This window comes from Panthera tigris, chromosome X (genome assembly GCF_018350195.1).
Source record: "Panthera tigris isolate Pti1 chromosome X, P.tigris_Pti1_mat1.1, whole genome shotgun sequence".
Classification (NCBI taxonomy): Eukaryota; Metazoa; Chordata; class Mammalia; order Carnivora; family Felidae; genus Panthera; species Panthera tigris.
The window spans coordinates 85,674,616-85,691,073 of record NC_056677.1 but is presented as its reverse complement, the minus strand read 5'-3'; the positions used below and the strand labels follow the sequence as shown (position 1 = coordinate 85,691,073).

The window sequence follows — 16,458 nt, the reverse complement described above, 5'->3', positions numbered from 1 at the left end:
TATTATGCAAAAAAGGTTATACAATTCCTTCCCCTCCTCTCCTGCTTCCCTAGCTTTCACTCTTGCTTACTATTTTAGGTTTAAAAATAATATCTAATTAAAAAAATACCAAATAAGCTTCTACCGCTTTCTTTAAATCCAAGTTTGCACAGCAAGCCTGACCTCTCTCAAGGGTCCTTGCCTTATGGTCATTTAGCTGGCCAGCTCTACAAAGGACATAATATATCAATCTTAAACTAGACCCATATTTAATAATTTTAAAATCTGCAAGATTATCTCTTGCTCAGTGTGATATACCAAGGTCCGAATCTCCCCTTATTATGTGGCTATTGTCAAATTGGTATATTTGGTGTTGATTGATGCCAACCTTCTGACCTTAATATACTATGAGGATAATTACATTGAGGCTAAATATCAGAAGAGATCCCACCATATGCAGGTTTCTTTGCTTTATCATCTACTTTTTATCAAGGTGCAAACTTCCAAAAAGCCAATCTAGATGTCTTTTGACTTCTTCATTTACTTTTACTTCTACTTCCTCAGGAAATAAGTCAAATGCAAAGAAATATCAAATCATTAAAAATATACCTCTGTGACCTAAACAATAGTGAATGTTTTGCATCTCTAGAAATTTGACGGTAAGGAAATTCTGAAGGGAGTGCTACTCTTCTGCTAGATTTCTTAGGGTTTAGACCTGGCTGTTTGGGAGAGGGGAGAATTGGGCATAATTTGCTTAAATATGCATAATTTGCTATGGTGATGACCTCCACATTGAGATAAAATGGATCTTGTATAATAAAAATTTAAAAATTGTTAGAAGCTGATGACTTTACAACACTTTCACGAAGTCTATAAAATGAAATTAAGCATCAATGCCCTGAGGTTTTGTTTCCCCTATTCCTACATTAAAAACCAGCCTCATCTTTCTCCCCTCCACACCCCGACCAAATCCCAGAAAACTAATATTGCACTGAACTGCAATGTAAAGATTATAGCCTTTCTCCTTATCTCCTCAGCTCTCACCAAGTTCTTATGTCCCAGGGCCATGACGGGGTCAGTTAGTCTGGGCCATTTGCCCCCATTTTTTTGTAGCAATAAAACCTTTTCCGCCCCTGGGTTTGGAATTCCCTACTATATCATTTCTATGACGTCTTACCAATTCCACTCTTCAGTCAATTTTAGAAAAAAAAAAGGTTTATTTCAGTTTACTTATTTGTGGTTTCACATATTTGCCCTAGTTTGCTTTTTTTCCCTCTTTCTCCCACCATATATAGGGAATGTTGGAGGATGGTAACATTTTATTCGTTGATTTTACACTTTTACTTCAGAGTAAATCTAGTCAAAATATGAAAATTCTGTTCAGAAAGGAAACCACCAATTGAGGTCTCCACATGCCAGAAATTTCATGTATGCAGGGTAAAAAAAGATTTAACTTCTAAACATTTTGTGAATTTATTTTATAAAGCTGTATCAATAACCATAATGTTAATATTTGCAACTCAACATGTCAATATTGAAGTTCCTTTCTTTAAGACTGAAGACAATTTGCTAAAATGTTACCCATGTGCATCACCACCTCCTCTACACCATTCTAGTATAAAATTATATAGGTGAGGCTTGGGGAATGCCCCATTTTTTTTTTATGGGGACAGGTGTCTGCCCTCATTAAGAAGACAATCTTTAAATGGCAAATATGTATAAAATTAAAGTACTGCGAATCTGAATAGTCCTATAACCTCAAGGTTAATATTTAGCTTTTCCCAAAGCACACAGGCCACAGCCCTGAACTACAGTTGCCTGGTGATTATTCCAGCATGGTGCATGCTTATTCCCTTTCAGAGAGTCCAGGGGCCCTTTGCATTCAAGAGAGGGTGCGAGTGAAATGCCAATCTAAAAAGGGAACTTAAAAAACGGAGTTGGGTGGAATCCAATATCTGTCAGAGACCAGATGCCAATGAAATAAACGGCACTGCTAAAATAATAACTCTACTAATAACGACAGCGATAATAGCTCGCCAATCAATTACAACTCTGGAGGGAAGCCGGGCATTTGGAAAAAAGAGAATCCACAAACGAAAACCCTGAGAAAAATCTATATCTGGATAGCTAGTGAGAACAATATTTTCTTTTTTAAACTGGGGTGTGCAGAATTCACTTCTTCCCCAAGCGGCGTCGAGTGCTTTCGCTCCTGCAATACTAAATCGAGAACAGTGCCCTGGCAGAATAAGGTTTTAGAAAGCGCCATTATAAAGTGAGAGAAATGAGCCTCCAAAGCTTTAATTTTCTAGCCCCCTGTCACCTAGAAGTAAAGGTCATTCCGCGAGTGGGCATCTGCTTTGGCAAAAGAAGCAAACGATAGGGCGGCGGGGTGACAGGGAAGAGTGCTCTCAGGAAGCCAAGCATCGTCTTGCTCTTTGGCCTCTCCTCGAGCTCTGGAAGTACAGGTACCCGAGCACCGCTAGACAAAAAGACATTCGAACACCGCTAGAAAATGTCCCGTATTTCAGCGCCCGCACCACCCCACTGCCACCTCTTCTCTCTTCCCCACCCCCGTCGCTTTGCCTTTTCGTGAACTTGGCGCGGCCGGGAGTCTGGCGGGGGAGCGCCTTTTCCACAAGCCAACTCCTGGGGTCTCTTTCCGCACCCATGGTCCCGTCGAACTTCTGTCCTAGCCCGGCTTGCCCAAGTCCGTCTCCTACCCCAGTGCTCAGAGCCCGAAGAAGAGAGCACTTCGGAGGCGATGGGCGTCCTCTACTCACCGGCAAGTGGCCCAGATCCGTGACTTCCTTGTCCCTCCAACCCCCAGGTCCCGCCATGGCTTCGAGCCGAAGGAAAGCGGGGGACTGAGTTAGGAATGCTTGGAGCCTGAGGTGGAATCGGACAAGAAGTTGAAAAGGGAGAGAAGAAGGGAGAGGGCGTGGGGTGGGGGGAGAGAATTGGGGACCGGGGTTTGTGGCTTGGGAGACAGAGGAGGGGAAACTGGAGGGAAAAGAGTTTGGAGTGCAAGGAAGTCGAATTTGAGAGGCGGGAAAGCAAGTTTGGCCAAGGCGAGAGAAGCGCCTGAGCGTCCGTCCTGGAGACCAAGAAGTTTACAGGGGTGCTCTGCGGGCGAGAGCGCAGTGTCTGCCCCGGCAGGGTGCGCCTCTTTCAGGGTGGGGAGGGGGGCGGTACAAGGAGGGCCCCCCCCCCACCCCCGGGAGCAGCTCGAAGAGGATTGGTGCAGCGTCACGTCGCCAGGTGGGCAGCCGCGCGGCGGGGAGGCGGGCTAGGGGGGCCACTGGCCAAGGGAGGTGCTGAAGGACTATAACGGTTTGCTAGCCGCCCCTGGCGGCCTCCCCCGCCTGCACGCCCCCTCCCACATACACCGCTGCGCCTGCCGCCCCCGCCCCCGCCCCCGCCCCCGCTGGCGAGTGTTCCAGAGGAAACTTTTTCGAGGCAGCTGCCAGCCCCGGAAAACCGGTCCCGCTCCGCGCCGCTCCCAGTCTGGGCCTCACAGCTCTGCCACAGTCCAAACAGCCCGCGCCCTCCTCTCCGTTAAACACTTGTGACTTTTTTAGTTGTCTATTTTCTCTTTATGCTACTCTGATTTTATTGCTTCATTTACTCAAAGACCCATCAAGTTAGATAAGGGAATGACTGGGCACTGGGTTAGGGATCAGACCTAGGCGAGCCCCTGTAAGGGCAGGGAAAAAGCACCAAGTGCATAGCAGGGCTACCACAGCTTGGCCTTCGAAGCCACTAGATGAGGGCAGTGAGGCGTGGACAGGCTGCGAAGTCCCCTTCAGGAGGGCCGCATCTTTTCTGCCCCAGAGTTAGTTGGTACCAGGCCCGGGATGCTCAGTCGGAACCGCACCTGTTCACAGATGCTAGGAGTTGAGTGACACTGATTGACTCTCTGAAGCCCCAGCTCTCCCAGTTCCTAAGTTTGCAGTTTGCTGCGTTCCAAGAGCACAGAGAAAGTTCCTGCTAATTCCCCAGTCTCCAGCTCTCTGGGGCCAGGTTTCATTCATTCGCTCATTCGTTGCAAAACATTTCAGGGCGCCCAGGCTCTTCGCCTCCATTTCCCCCACAAAGCTCCTGGTATCTGACACACGTTTTAAAAGAATCTGACAAATGGTATTTAGTCTAAAGAAGTAAGGCGCCTCTTGAAGAGTTTATTGGAAAGGGATTCCGTGCCTAAAACTAACCGCATTCTAAGCTCTTGCACTGCAAAGAGCACTTTAGAAAATGTCCCGAAGCTGCTTGCTTACTTACTGGAGCTTACTTACAGACTGCTTTCACGCACACCGGCACTCTGGAGTTGGAGCGCAATGTGTGTGCGTGTGTGGGGAGGGGTTCCTGTTTCTTTTTTAATTAAGAAAATTCTACCATTTGTAGGAAGATTTACACGAATAATTTTTCCTACCTACCTGAAGTTCACCATTTCTGACACACGCTTCTAACTTTTGTAATTATTCTCTATATATTGGTGGATTTTGATTATTTCATGTCTGTTTCAAGTTCTCAGTTTGACCTCTTTGCATTCCTTAACCTCCGAGCCTCAGTGAGCTCTGTAATGGCCACAGCCGGTCTGAATAACCGGGTCTCCCTAAATAAATTCTCCGTTAACGGGTGCGGAGAAAACTAACAACCACCCCCACCAGAAAGAAGCTCGGGTGTTCTGGATCGAATTTTCATGTTAATTCAAATATGATGTAAACCATACAGAAATTTCATTTTCCAAAAATCCAAATCTTGACAACTCCACCGCACAAAATCTTGCCTTTTAAAACACAGTTTAAGAATTCCTGAGTGATTAGGAAAACTCTTCTGGATGTTACTAAATATGTGCCTGAAAACAGCAATTCATGACTAGAGATGGGCAGGTGAACTAGTTAATAGAAAGCTACACTTTTGTATACATATCTAGTTTTCAGAAATCAAAACACGGAGTCAAGAAATACAATATTTAAAGGAATTCTGAAGAGTTGTTGCTAAAGGGAAGAAGTGTTCATAATTTAAGGCTTTTTTTTTTTTTTTTTTTTTTTTTTTGGCAGTGCGGTTTGCTGCAGGTAATGTGTGGGGAAATGCCCCATGGCCCCCAATGGCAGACTGTTTTAGCCTGTCTAAGGAGAGGAGTCCAAACCAGGCAAAAGAATCCAGGCTAGATCTTTGGGCTCTCTAGTTGCAAGGCTCTCTAGTTGACTCCACAGGGATTAGCCACTTAGCAGGGTGGGACCCCCCCTGGGGGGGTGGGTGTGGGTGGGAATCTAGGTGTTTGACCAGAACATGGTAGAGAACCTACACATTTTTAAGTTATTATTTTCAAGGAAAAATGAGGCATGGAAGAGCATGGAAACTTTGCCTTGTAAACTGGCATTATGGGAATTTCTCTGGCAGGTTTAGGGAAGGTCAGCCTAGCTAACAGACCAGAAGGCAAATAGGTGGCCCCCAAGCATGAGGCTTAACCCTGAGAGAAACCTTGAAATAGGGCACTTGTTTTCTGACTTCAGGACTTCTTTTCTCCTCATCCCCAAACCATCACTTCCCCTTCCCTTTTAAAATGTTATTTTTTTCTCTCTTTCTTTTCTGACCTCAAAATGCATAAAAACAACCCTAGTCCATTCAGAATCTAGGAACTTGTCAGATTGTGTTTTACCCGGAAATAATTTATCTGTCAGCACTATATGTCCCGTATTCATTACATCTCTTTCTCTTCCAATCCATTCTGTTATCTTAAGGTCCTGAGAGCTTTCTAACTTTTGGTTGTTGGTATTTTTTTTTTATATCGAAAATGTTTTGAGTGCTTGATATATCTTCTGGTCTAAGTGTTTCGTATATACTATCTCATTTAATTTTGTCAAAAATTCATCCAGATTTTTAATTATCTCCATTTCATTGGCAAGGGAATTGAGGCACAGAGAGATAAAGTAACTTTCCTAAAGCCTCACAGCTAGAAATTGGAACTCAGGCAGTCTGGCTCCAGAGACCACTTGTCAATGACTGAAGGACCTGTGCATATTTTGAGACTGTGTGAAGAGGAGCCAAATTCAAAAAAGCCTCAGGGTAAGTCAGATCAGATGACATTAGCTAGGCCCATGAACTATCCAGTTCCCCTTTCCCCCTTGCAGCCTTCAAGCCCTCCTAACAGAAATAACAAGGGCTTTATAAAAATAAATGGAACCCAGTTATAGTCCAAGAGTAGCTAGCGACCTGCCTAACCAGAGATTACCAAATGGATCATCTCACAGGGAAAAATCATGGATTTCAAGCTTAAGAAAATTCCAGAGGAAAATAATCCCAGCAATTTTCAATGCTTGTAAAATATTAAAATCCATACCTATTCCTTCCAGAGAGGTGTGTTTGTTTGTTTGTTTGTTTGTTTGTTTTTGGCTGAGAACAAACCCTATTCAGTGAAGTCTTGAAGGAGGCTGTGTTTGTGAGCAATCATGCTTAGCAGAACTGAGGTGCTAAATGGCAAGGTTATAGCCAGTTAGTTCAGTTGGTAGGAATACTATGACATGGTGCCAAGGGTATGGACTTGATCCTCCAGAGGGTCAGTGTGCATCTCTCCATTCTTTAGTCCTTTAGCCCTTGATAATACTTCCTCTCTGGCCAGTGATGTCTTTTGAGAAAAAACAACTCCAAAGCCAACACTTCATCTTTGTATATAAATAACTGCATATTCTTTTTTTCACGTACATTGCTAGTCACCATGATCTGGAGAAAGTATATTGTAAGAGCATGTGTGTGTAATAACATACATAGATTCAAAAGGTTCTAGGCTGCTTTTTCTCCTTTTTTATTCACTCATTTATGATTGGCAATATATATGTAAATAAACACTTTAAAAATGAACCTCATAATATGCTTTATTAGCCATTTGTTAAATATTTAAGCACACAAAAGTTCTGTCATTTATTGTTTTTCCTCTACTCTGACACCTCATGTATGAAAATGAGTATCTTGCCAACTTCTGTTAGGACAAATTTGCTGTCTACAATTACTGCTCCTGGGTGGCACTAGTGAAATAAGGTTATATAGTGATCTTCTTAAAAAAATACTTTCTAACTCTTGTGATGGCAAACACTAAAGATCTAATACCGCCCAATATACTTGTAAGAGGCTGGGGCAGCATATCTGAAAGAGTGTCAGGAACTGCTTGTTGAGGGAGGAAACTTCTTTGGGAACCACTGCTTTAATGGGCCTTCTTAAAGTTTTCTTTTTTCTTTATGGAGACACATTTGCAACTGTAGGATTTCTGCCACAATCCCCAACACTCTTGCAACCATTCCTTTTGATATTTCTTATGTGCCACTCCTCTGGGGACAAAGCAACAAGCCACCTGATGTTTCTCAGGCTAAAGGTCATGAAATGTGCCTTCTGACCATAGTTTGCAAAGCTTCCGTCACTTGTTATGGAATGCTCTTAAGCTCGGCATGATTTGAGCTATGCTTGTTTCTAAAATGAGGCCCTGGAAATCTGATCCTAACTGAACACGGGTCTCATTGCTATTGAAAACTGGAATGCAATGCTAAAAAAAGACAATTGTTTTATAAAGAGAACTAAAACAAGGAAATTAAACCCAAAACTCAGATAAATTTCTGAAGTTGGTCATGGGGCTTCCTTTTATTTTTATCTTTTCCATCTTGGAGGCCATATCATTCTCATTCTGGAATTCCCCACCCAGAAACTTCAGGATAGCCATTCTTCCTCACTCAGAACTCACCAGAAGCACATTAATTGATGCTAATGAAACTTATGCTTCAAGAAACCTCATTTGCATTTCCAAGGGCCGGGCAGTGGTCCCAGTAATTCTGTATTGATAACTCTATATTCCTTTTTTGAAGTGGGCTCCCCAGATTATAAAAGCTTCAGATACAACAAAACTTGGATTTCTCCCTGAATACAAATGTATAATAAACATAGTTGAAGTGTGTGTTGTGTGTGTGTGTGTGTGTAATCTCCCTATCACTGAGGCTTGACAAAGTAAGAGTTGCAGCTAGCATCCCACAACCAGAAAGTGTGTATTTTAAAAGAGAGAAAACTCAATGAAGAAAAGAGGAATAACACCAAACATTAAGAAATTATACATATATGTAGAAAAGAATACATCACATAAGCAGGATGGATATCCCTTTGATGGAGAATAAAAAGGAAAGAGGAAACAGAAGTGATATCATTATGGGCATATGTTATAGACCGATGATAGGAACTATATAATGGGCAATATTTTCCTAAATTTCGGTTACAACACTGCTACTCAGGGAGGAAGTAATAATGATAGAGAGCATATTTTTAATGTTTTATATTATTATACAAAAACTTATCAAATTAATACATATGGTAATAAATCAAAACTTTCAAAGATAAATGAAAGAAAAGGTAACAGTCTCTACCTTCTCCATCCAATCACACACCACCACCACCACTCGCTCCTTCAACATGTTAATGATTTGGTGTATATATCCTTCCATACCATTCTCCAGGACCATAAACTTTATGGAAACACATATGCACATGCTCACACACACACACACACACATATACACGCACACATGCATACATCTCTTTCTTCATTCTTTTGTTTTCTCTTGTTTGTTTTAAAAAACTGGGATTATACCATATATACAACCTTACAACTTAACAGCATGTATCAATGATATCTTTCCAGGTAAATATACAGATATAACTAATTCTAAAATTATCTCCTTAATTTTTTTTCCAAAAGAAAAAGCAGAATCTAATAAGTTTTTGAATTGCCAAGCTGACAATTTCATTTATTAGAAGATAAACAATGGAAAAAGCTGCTACTCTTTTTTTTTTTTAAGATATTCTCTTTTTTTAACGTTTTATTTTATTTTTGAGACAGAGAGACAAAGCATGAACGGGGGAGGGGCAGAGAGAGAGGGAGACACAGAATCTGAAGCAGGCTCCAGGCTCTGAGCCATCAGCCCAGAGCCCGACGCGGGGCTCGAACTCACGGACCGCGAGATCGTGACCTGAGCTGAAGTCGGCCGCTTAACCGACTGAGCCACCCAGGCACCCCAAAAAGCTGCTACTCTTGATTTAATTCTGAGGATTGAAAAAAAGCTAGTTGGTGATCTGGAAATTGCAGGATTGTATTATATATATAGATATATATCTATATATATATCTATCTATATAATATATAGATATATAGATATATAGATATAGATATAGTTTTATATAATTATTATATATCATATATAGTTATATAAATATATTTAATATAATATATAAATATATAATATAATAAATATATATTATATAATTATATATATAACTATATATAGTTATATATAGTTATTGTTCATTTTTATGATTTTTAGAAAGCAACGCATGTGCATACACACATACACCTACATGCACACAAAATTCAGAATGTTCTGAGAGAACATTAGTTCAACAAAAAATTTTTGTGATGCAGTAACAAAGTTTAAGCAGATTGACAGAAAGCACACAGCTGCTGCCCTTTAGAGCAAACCTCCAGGCTGAAAAAGAAAAGACAGACTGAAGAAAACAAAACAAAACAAAACAAAACCTTTCAGATGTGATTGTCGTGGTCTTTAGAACATCACAGGAGCACCAGGAGTTTGAAAAATGGATATATTCCTATTTTCAAGACAGAACAAAAAACTAGATCCCAGAAACTATAAACCAATAAACTTGATGTTGGTGCTCGGGAAATTCTCACAGAATATTATACAGTTGAGTCCAAGGAGATGCTTCCCAGGAGCAAGCAGGGATACATTAATAATAACCCCTGACAAACCAACTTATGTTCTATGTTGAATGGTGTAATAATATCAAGGCTTCGAGGTATCCCCCAATGAACCAGGCATCTTGTTATTCATAACATGACCTTGTGTGATCTCTTTTCACCACGAATCATGGCTGAACCTATGTGGCTAATAGAATACAGAGGAATTGATAATGTATGACTTATAAATCTAGTTTACAAAATACATTGGAGCTTCTAGCTAGGACTCTCAGATTCCTTGATATGTGATGAGCCATTTGCCAAGCTTTGAGAACACTGAAGCAGCCCTGTGATGAGGTCTATATGGAGGAGAATTGAGGTTTGTGGTCAACAGCCAATACCATCTTGCCTATCATGTGATAAACCATATTGAAAGCAGATTTCCCAGCTTCATTCAAGCCTTCAGATGATAGCAGTCTCAGGCAGCATTTAACTGCAACTTCATGACAGACCCTGAACTAAGCCACTCCCAAACTCCTAACCCATAGAAAACATGAGAGATAAGAAAAGGTTATTGTTTTAAGCCCTACATTTTGGGATGATTTGTTACAAATCAATAAATAACTAATGAACTGATTTTCTCACCAAGTAGACCAGGATACTACTATAGTCACTATATTTTTATTTCAACAGAGGATCTTATAATATCTCCTTAGACAAGATAGACAAACATGGGCTGGATAAAGTGCAGATAGGCATATTCATGACCAATTGAACCAAAAAGTTAACTAATGAATCAATAGCAAATTGAAAAGAACTTGTAATATTGATATAAACTTATACTGAGCATAATAAAATATGCATTCTAGAGTAGTGCTGTCCAATAGAACTTTCCATGGTGGTGAAACTGTTCTGTATCTGCACTATCCAATATGGTAACTATAAGCAACATGTATCTGAGTACTTGAAACATAGCTAGTATGACTTAGGAACTGGATTTTTAATTGTATTTAATTTTAATTGAGGTACATTTAAATTTGTATAGACACATGTGGTAAGTGGTCACTGAACTAACAGTGTAATTCTCTATGATTTGAGAAATCAAGTTTGTTAAAATTTAGAGAAAAAAATAAACAGAATCTTAAAGACAGAAACTCTAAAAAGAATGTGGTACAGAATTTTTGTCCTTGGCCTGGTGTTTAACGTATTAATCAATGTTTTAAGTGACAACATGAAAGACATACATATAACTTTTGTTGATGAACTCAAACTTGGAAGAATTATTAAAAATACATTGACAGCAGTTTTCCTAGTTTTGGCACTCCAAGGTCAGAGCAAAAAGGGAGTAGAACTAGGGAAGTGACTGGGCACAGACATAAGGTAGTCTTTAGAATTAGTTCAAAGGAAAGGGTCCCAAGTCCAGAACAGGATAGAGGAGACAAGCAATGAATTGAGCATAGATTTGGGAGGCAGTGAAGCAGACAAGCTGAGAAGATAAAACTAGAGATGAGACTTGAGTTGACAGGAATGATGAATAAGCAGGGGTTAGAAAAGGGGGAGGCAGGGGGCAGACTGAAATGTAGCAAAGAATAAGCATAAATGAGGGCCAGTTCTTGCTGACTTTAGGCTGCCTTGCTCCTCCTTTTGTTTTTACTTTTGGTATTTTGCATTCCCTTTGAGTATAGACTAGACCATTAAAGTAGAAGGTCCATTCTGTAGAGAATCATACTGTGCAAGAATAATTGGCCTCAACCAACCAGATGATATTTTATAGATGTAAGTATAAAACTTTGCCCATAAGTTTAATAAAATCAAACAATCAATTCCATAAGCATAAGAAGTGAGAAATTTAACTTTTAAAGGTAATGTTAATTTAGTATTGCAGTGGTACCAGGAAGACCAATAAAATATCCAAATCAAAAACAATTTTTAAATTGTACCTTATACCCGATAAAGACATCTGAATAGGTGTGATTATTTTGGGGTATTATATTTCAACCATATAATCTCCAAACTAGGGAAAGTAGAATAGTGAATAATTTAGAAATCATGACATTCAGAAAGGTTGAGGGACTGGTGATACATAGTTTTTGAGAGGAAGTTTTAGGGAAATGGAGTAGCAATCTTCAGATATTTTTAACAGGATGTCATTAGGAAGAAAGATCAATGTATAGAAGTTGTAAAAAGGTACGACTCATAGAAATCTAAAGGTGAACATTCTAACAATAATTAGCAGCTTTATAAAGAAGAGAGCTGCCTCTAATGGGAAATATATTTCAAGCAGACACTAGATGATTATCTTCCCTGGATTCGTGCAAAGAACTCATGGATTATAAAATAGATTGAACTAAAGCATCTCTAAGTCCTTACCAATTGTGAGAAATTGTATAACTACTATTCCTTTCCTTTATATATTGTGGTCTCTGGCTATTTACACAGAAGACATTGCTATTCTGTTTCCAACTTAGAGACATGTACTAACCTTAAGTCACGCCCATGAAACTACATTTTACATAAGGTCACAGAACAAATGCTACACTTGGGTAGAACACAAAAGCATAATTAGCTATTTTTACATGTGGAGCAAGTGCCAAGCAATGCAAACACTGCCACCACTCCTTCCTTCTTTTAACCCCATCCTGACCCTGGGCATTACCAAGCAAAGTGCATTCTCATCACAGTCTGTAAATGTCTCTACATTTACTGTTTTTATCTTTGTGGAGTTGGAACATTAAAGAGGGTCTTTCAGGTCAGGTAGTATGTGTGTGTTGCAGGGGTAGTGTGTCACCCCTGGGAATGTGAAATCCAATCAATTATTTCTCTTATAGTGCTTCCAATTGAAATCTGTGAGAGTTGTGTTTGCTCTACATGATATACATTCTCTCCCAAGGAGGAGCGGAAAGCACAGTGATGGTATTCTTTACGACTTTTTTCCATTTATTGGATGTTTCAAAAAATACACAAAAGTAATATATCTTCCTCTATTAAAAATAAGATAGATTATACTATACAACTTGCTTTATTTCACTTAATATGTTATAGATATCAAAATATAAATGTAACTTTCTATTTTAAGAACTGCAGGAAAAGACTGAAGGTTTGATTACATAAAAACTAAAAACATTCAGGTGCTTGGGTAGCTGAGTTGGTTAAACATTGGACTCTTGATTTGGTCTCTGGTCATGATCTCATGTGAGTTCTGCATCAGGCCCTGTGCTGACAGCGTGGAGCCTGCTTGGGATTCTCTCTCTCTCTCTCTCTCTCTCTCTCTCTCTCTCTCTCCCTCTTTTCTCTGGTTCTCTCCCTCTTTCTCTGTCCTTCCCATGCTCGTGCTCTCTCCCTGTCAATAAATAAATAAATAAGTAAATAAATACACAAGCAAACATTTAAAAAAGCCTAAAAACATCCAATGGACCTATAAAAATATTTGCAACACGTATGACCAACAAATGTTTAATAACACTAATAAACAAGGAGCTCCTACAAACAGAGAAAAAGAAGCTCTCCAATGGAAAAATGAGCAAAACCTATGAGTAGGCAATTCACAGAGAAAGATATACAAGTAACCAATAAGTATATGAAAATGTACTAAACTTCATAGTAGTCAGGAAAATGTAAAAGAAAGAAAAAGCATATTTCATTAAAATTATGAAAGTAATAAAACTTCATTGTAAAAGCAGAAAAAAATAAGACTATATAAAGAAAAGTGCTGTGATGAACGTCAAGTGTTATATGGAAGTGTTAAATCAGTATATTGTACAGCTGAAACTAATATTACACTGTATGTTAACTGACTAGAATTTATATAAAATCTTTAAAAATTAAAAAAATTCACTTATAACCTCCCCAAAAGAAAAACATAATAATAGTCCTACATTAACTCTTGCATTCTCACTTCCCATAAGTTAACCATATTTACCACACAATTCTCCATATTCTTACAAATATAAACAAACCCATAACAGAGTCTGTTTTAAATATACGTAGGAACTCCTAAATATACTAATGTGCAACCTGCTTTTCACATTCAACAATTTTCATGGACATCTTCCTGGTCAATGTGGAAAGATCCAGCCCATTATTTTAAATAGCTACATAGCGTTTCATAGAATAGATCTAACAAAATTTATTCAACCTGTTGGTAGACTTTCAAGTAGTTTCCAGATTTTATTTCTTTATAAATAATCCTTCAAAAATATCACAGATATATCCTATGTGCTGATGCTTAAATTATCTAATATAGATCTCCAAAATTGAAACTTGTCTCAAAGGGTATGTTAACTTTAAGTGTTTAATAGTTGTTGCAACATTAATTTCCTAATGTTTACTAGCAAACACATTTCCACCAGCAGTTTACAATGGTTCTCATATTTCTACACTTTTGCTCCAATAGATGATGCCAATATTTTTTCTTTTCTTTCTTTTTTATTTTTAAAATAGTAATAGATATTACTACTGCTTGGTTCATAAAGAACTATAATACTACCAGTGTTTATGCAGAAAAATAATTCTTCAGATTAAAAAAATACAATACATGCATATATATACCTCATATGCAATAAGAAGTGTCTGTTATTCAATTTTATGTGCCTAAATTATGGTACCGGATCTTGGACTTTTGTAATTAAGATTTTACGTTTTTAGAGAAGTTTTAGGTTCACAGCAAAGTTGAGGAAAAATGAAACAGATTTCCCTCCCAGACATACCCAGCCACCACACAGGCATAGTCTCCCTCATTATCAACATCCCCCGCCACAGTGGCACATTTGTTACAACTGATGAACCCACATTGACACATCATAATTACCCAAAGTCCATAGTTTACATTAGAATTAATTGTTGGTGTTGTATGGTTTATGGGTTTGGACAAATATATGACATGTATCCATCATTATGGTATTATATGGAGTATTTTCACTGCCCTAAATATCTTCTATAGTTCACCCCCTCTCTCCAAACCCCTGGAAACCACTGATCTTTTTACTGCCTACAAAATTTTAACTTTTTCAGCATGTCATATAATTGGAACTATCTGATAAGTAGCCTTTACAGATTGGCTTTTTCACATAGTAATATGTATTTAAGGTTCCTCTATGTCTTTTCATGACTTGATATATCATTTATTTTTAGTTCTGAATAATATTCCATTGTCTGGATATACCACAGTTTATCCATTTACCTACTTAAAGAAATATTCCATGCTTCCAAGTTTTAGAAAATATGAATAAAGTTGCTACAAACATCTATGTGTAGATTTTTGTGTAGACATAAATTTTAATTCCTTTGAATGAATAACAAAGTGCATGATTGCTTGATAGTATAATTAGAGTATGTTTAGTTTTGTAATAAACCACCAAACTGTCTTGCAAAGTGGCTGTACCATTTTGCATTCCCATCTTCAATGAATGAGCATTTCTGTTGCTCTATAGCCTCACCAGCATTTGGTGTTGTCAATGTTCTGAATTTTGGCCATTCTAATAGGTATAGAGTGATAGCTCATTGTTTTAATTTGCATCTTCCTGATGACATAGATGACGTGGATTATCATAGAAGATGATGTGGATCATCTTTTTGTAAGCTTATTTAGCATCAGTGTATTTCTTTGGTGAGATGTCCATTGAAGTATTTGGTTCGGTTTTTTTTATTAGGTTGCTAATTATTGAGTTTTAAGAGTTCTTTGCATATTTTGGATAATTCTTTTTTTCAATTTTTTGTTCAAATTCCATTTAGTTAACATACAGTGAAATATTAGTTTCAGGTGCAGAATTTAGTGATTCAACACTTACATACAACAGCCAGTGCTCATCACAAATGCCCTTCTTAACTCCCATCAACTATTTAACCTGTCTCCCCGCCCACGTCCCCTCTCTTAACCAACAGTTTGTTCTCTATAGTTAAGAGTCTGTTTCTTGGTTTTCCTCTCTTTCCACCCCTATATTTGTTTTATTTTTTTCTTAAATCCCTATAAGAGTGAAATCATATGGCATTTCTTATTGTCTTACTGATTTTTTTTTCGTCTGACTGATTTATTTTGCTAAACATTGTCTTTCACAGAGTAGATGTTAATTTTAGCGAAGTCCAGCTCATCAATTATTTCTTTCATAGATTTTGCCTTTGGTGTTGTATCTAAAAATTCACCAACAACACCCGAGGTCTTCTGGATATTCTTTTATGTTGTCTTCTAGAAGTTTTATAATTTTTCATTTTACATATAGGTCTTACCTATTTTGAGTTAATTTTTGTAACAGATGTAAATTTTGTATCTAGATTTGTTTTTTTTTTTTTTTGCATGTTGTTATTCCAGCACTATATGTTGAGATGGACTACATTTACTCTATTTTTAAGCTTTATCTCCAAGGAGATTCTTGGAATCAAATCTCAGAAGAATATATTAAATTCTGAATTGTACAGTAGAGCCATTAATTTTGGGATCTTAAATGATGTTGGTCTTATATCAGTAAGAGGAAAAGGCTGGCTTTTTCTCCTCCTGTATCTAATGACAGGAAGAATGTTGCTAGTATATTTGGCATTTAATATCCTTGTTTGGAAGACAGCAATCTTAACAACTCTTTTATTTCTCTCAAATTCCTGAGTTTATTTCAATGTATTCCTCCAAAAAGAAATTTCACAAGATCAGTTTTTCTCCCTTTCCCCAAGTATTCCCCATTGGATGAAGAAAGTTGGAAGAGAAGATCTAAATACTTTAATCATTGTGCTCTTTTTTACCTTAATTCCGTTAGCCAAATGTGAGTTAC

The 16,458-nt window shown here is 38.2% G+C and overlaps 1 protein-coding gene across 1 annotated transcript in view; it reads right to left on the bottom strand.

Moving 5' to 3' along the window:
• NRK (Nik related kinase) overlaps positions 1 to 2,816 on the bottom strand; it is a 139,150-nt gene extending 136,334 nt beyond the window's left edge. The window contains exon 1 of the mRNA XM_007086430.3: positions 2,760 to 2,816. Coding sequence (XP_007086492.2) covers positions 2,760 to 2,816 — 57 coding nt within the window. The remainder of the gene's footprint in view (positions 1 to 2,759) is intronic.
• Between the last annotated feature and the right edge of the window lie 13,642 nt (positions 2,817 to 16,458).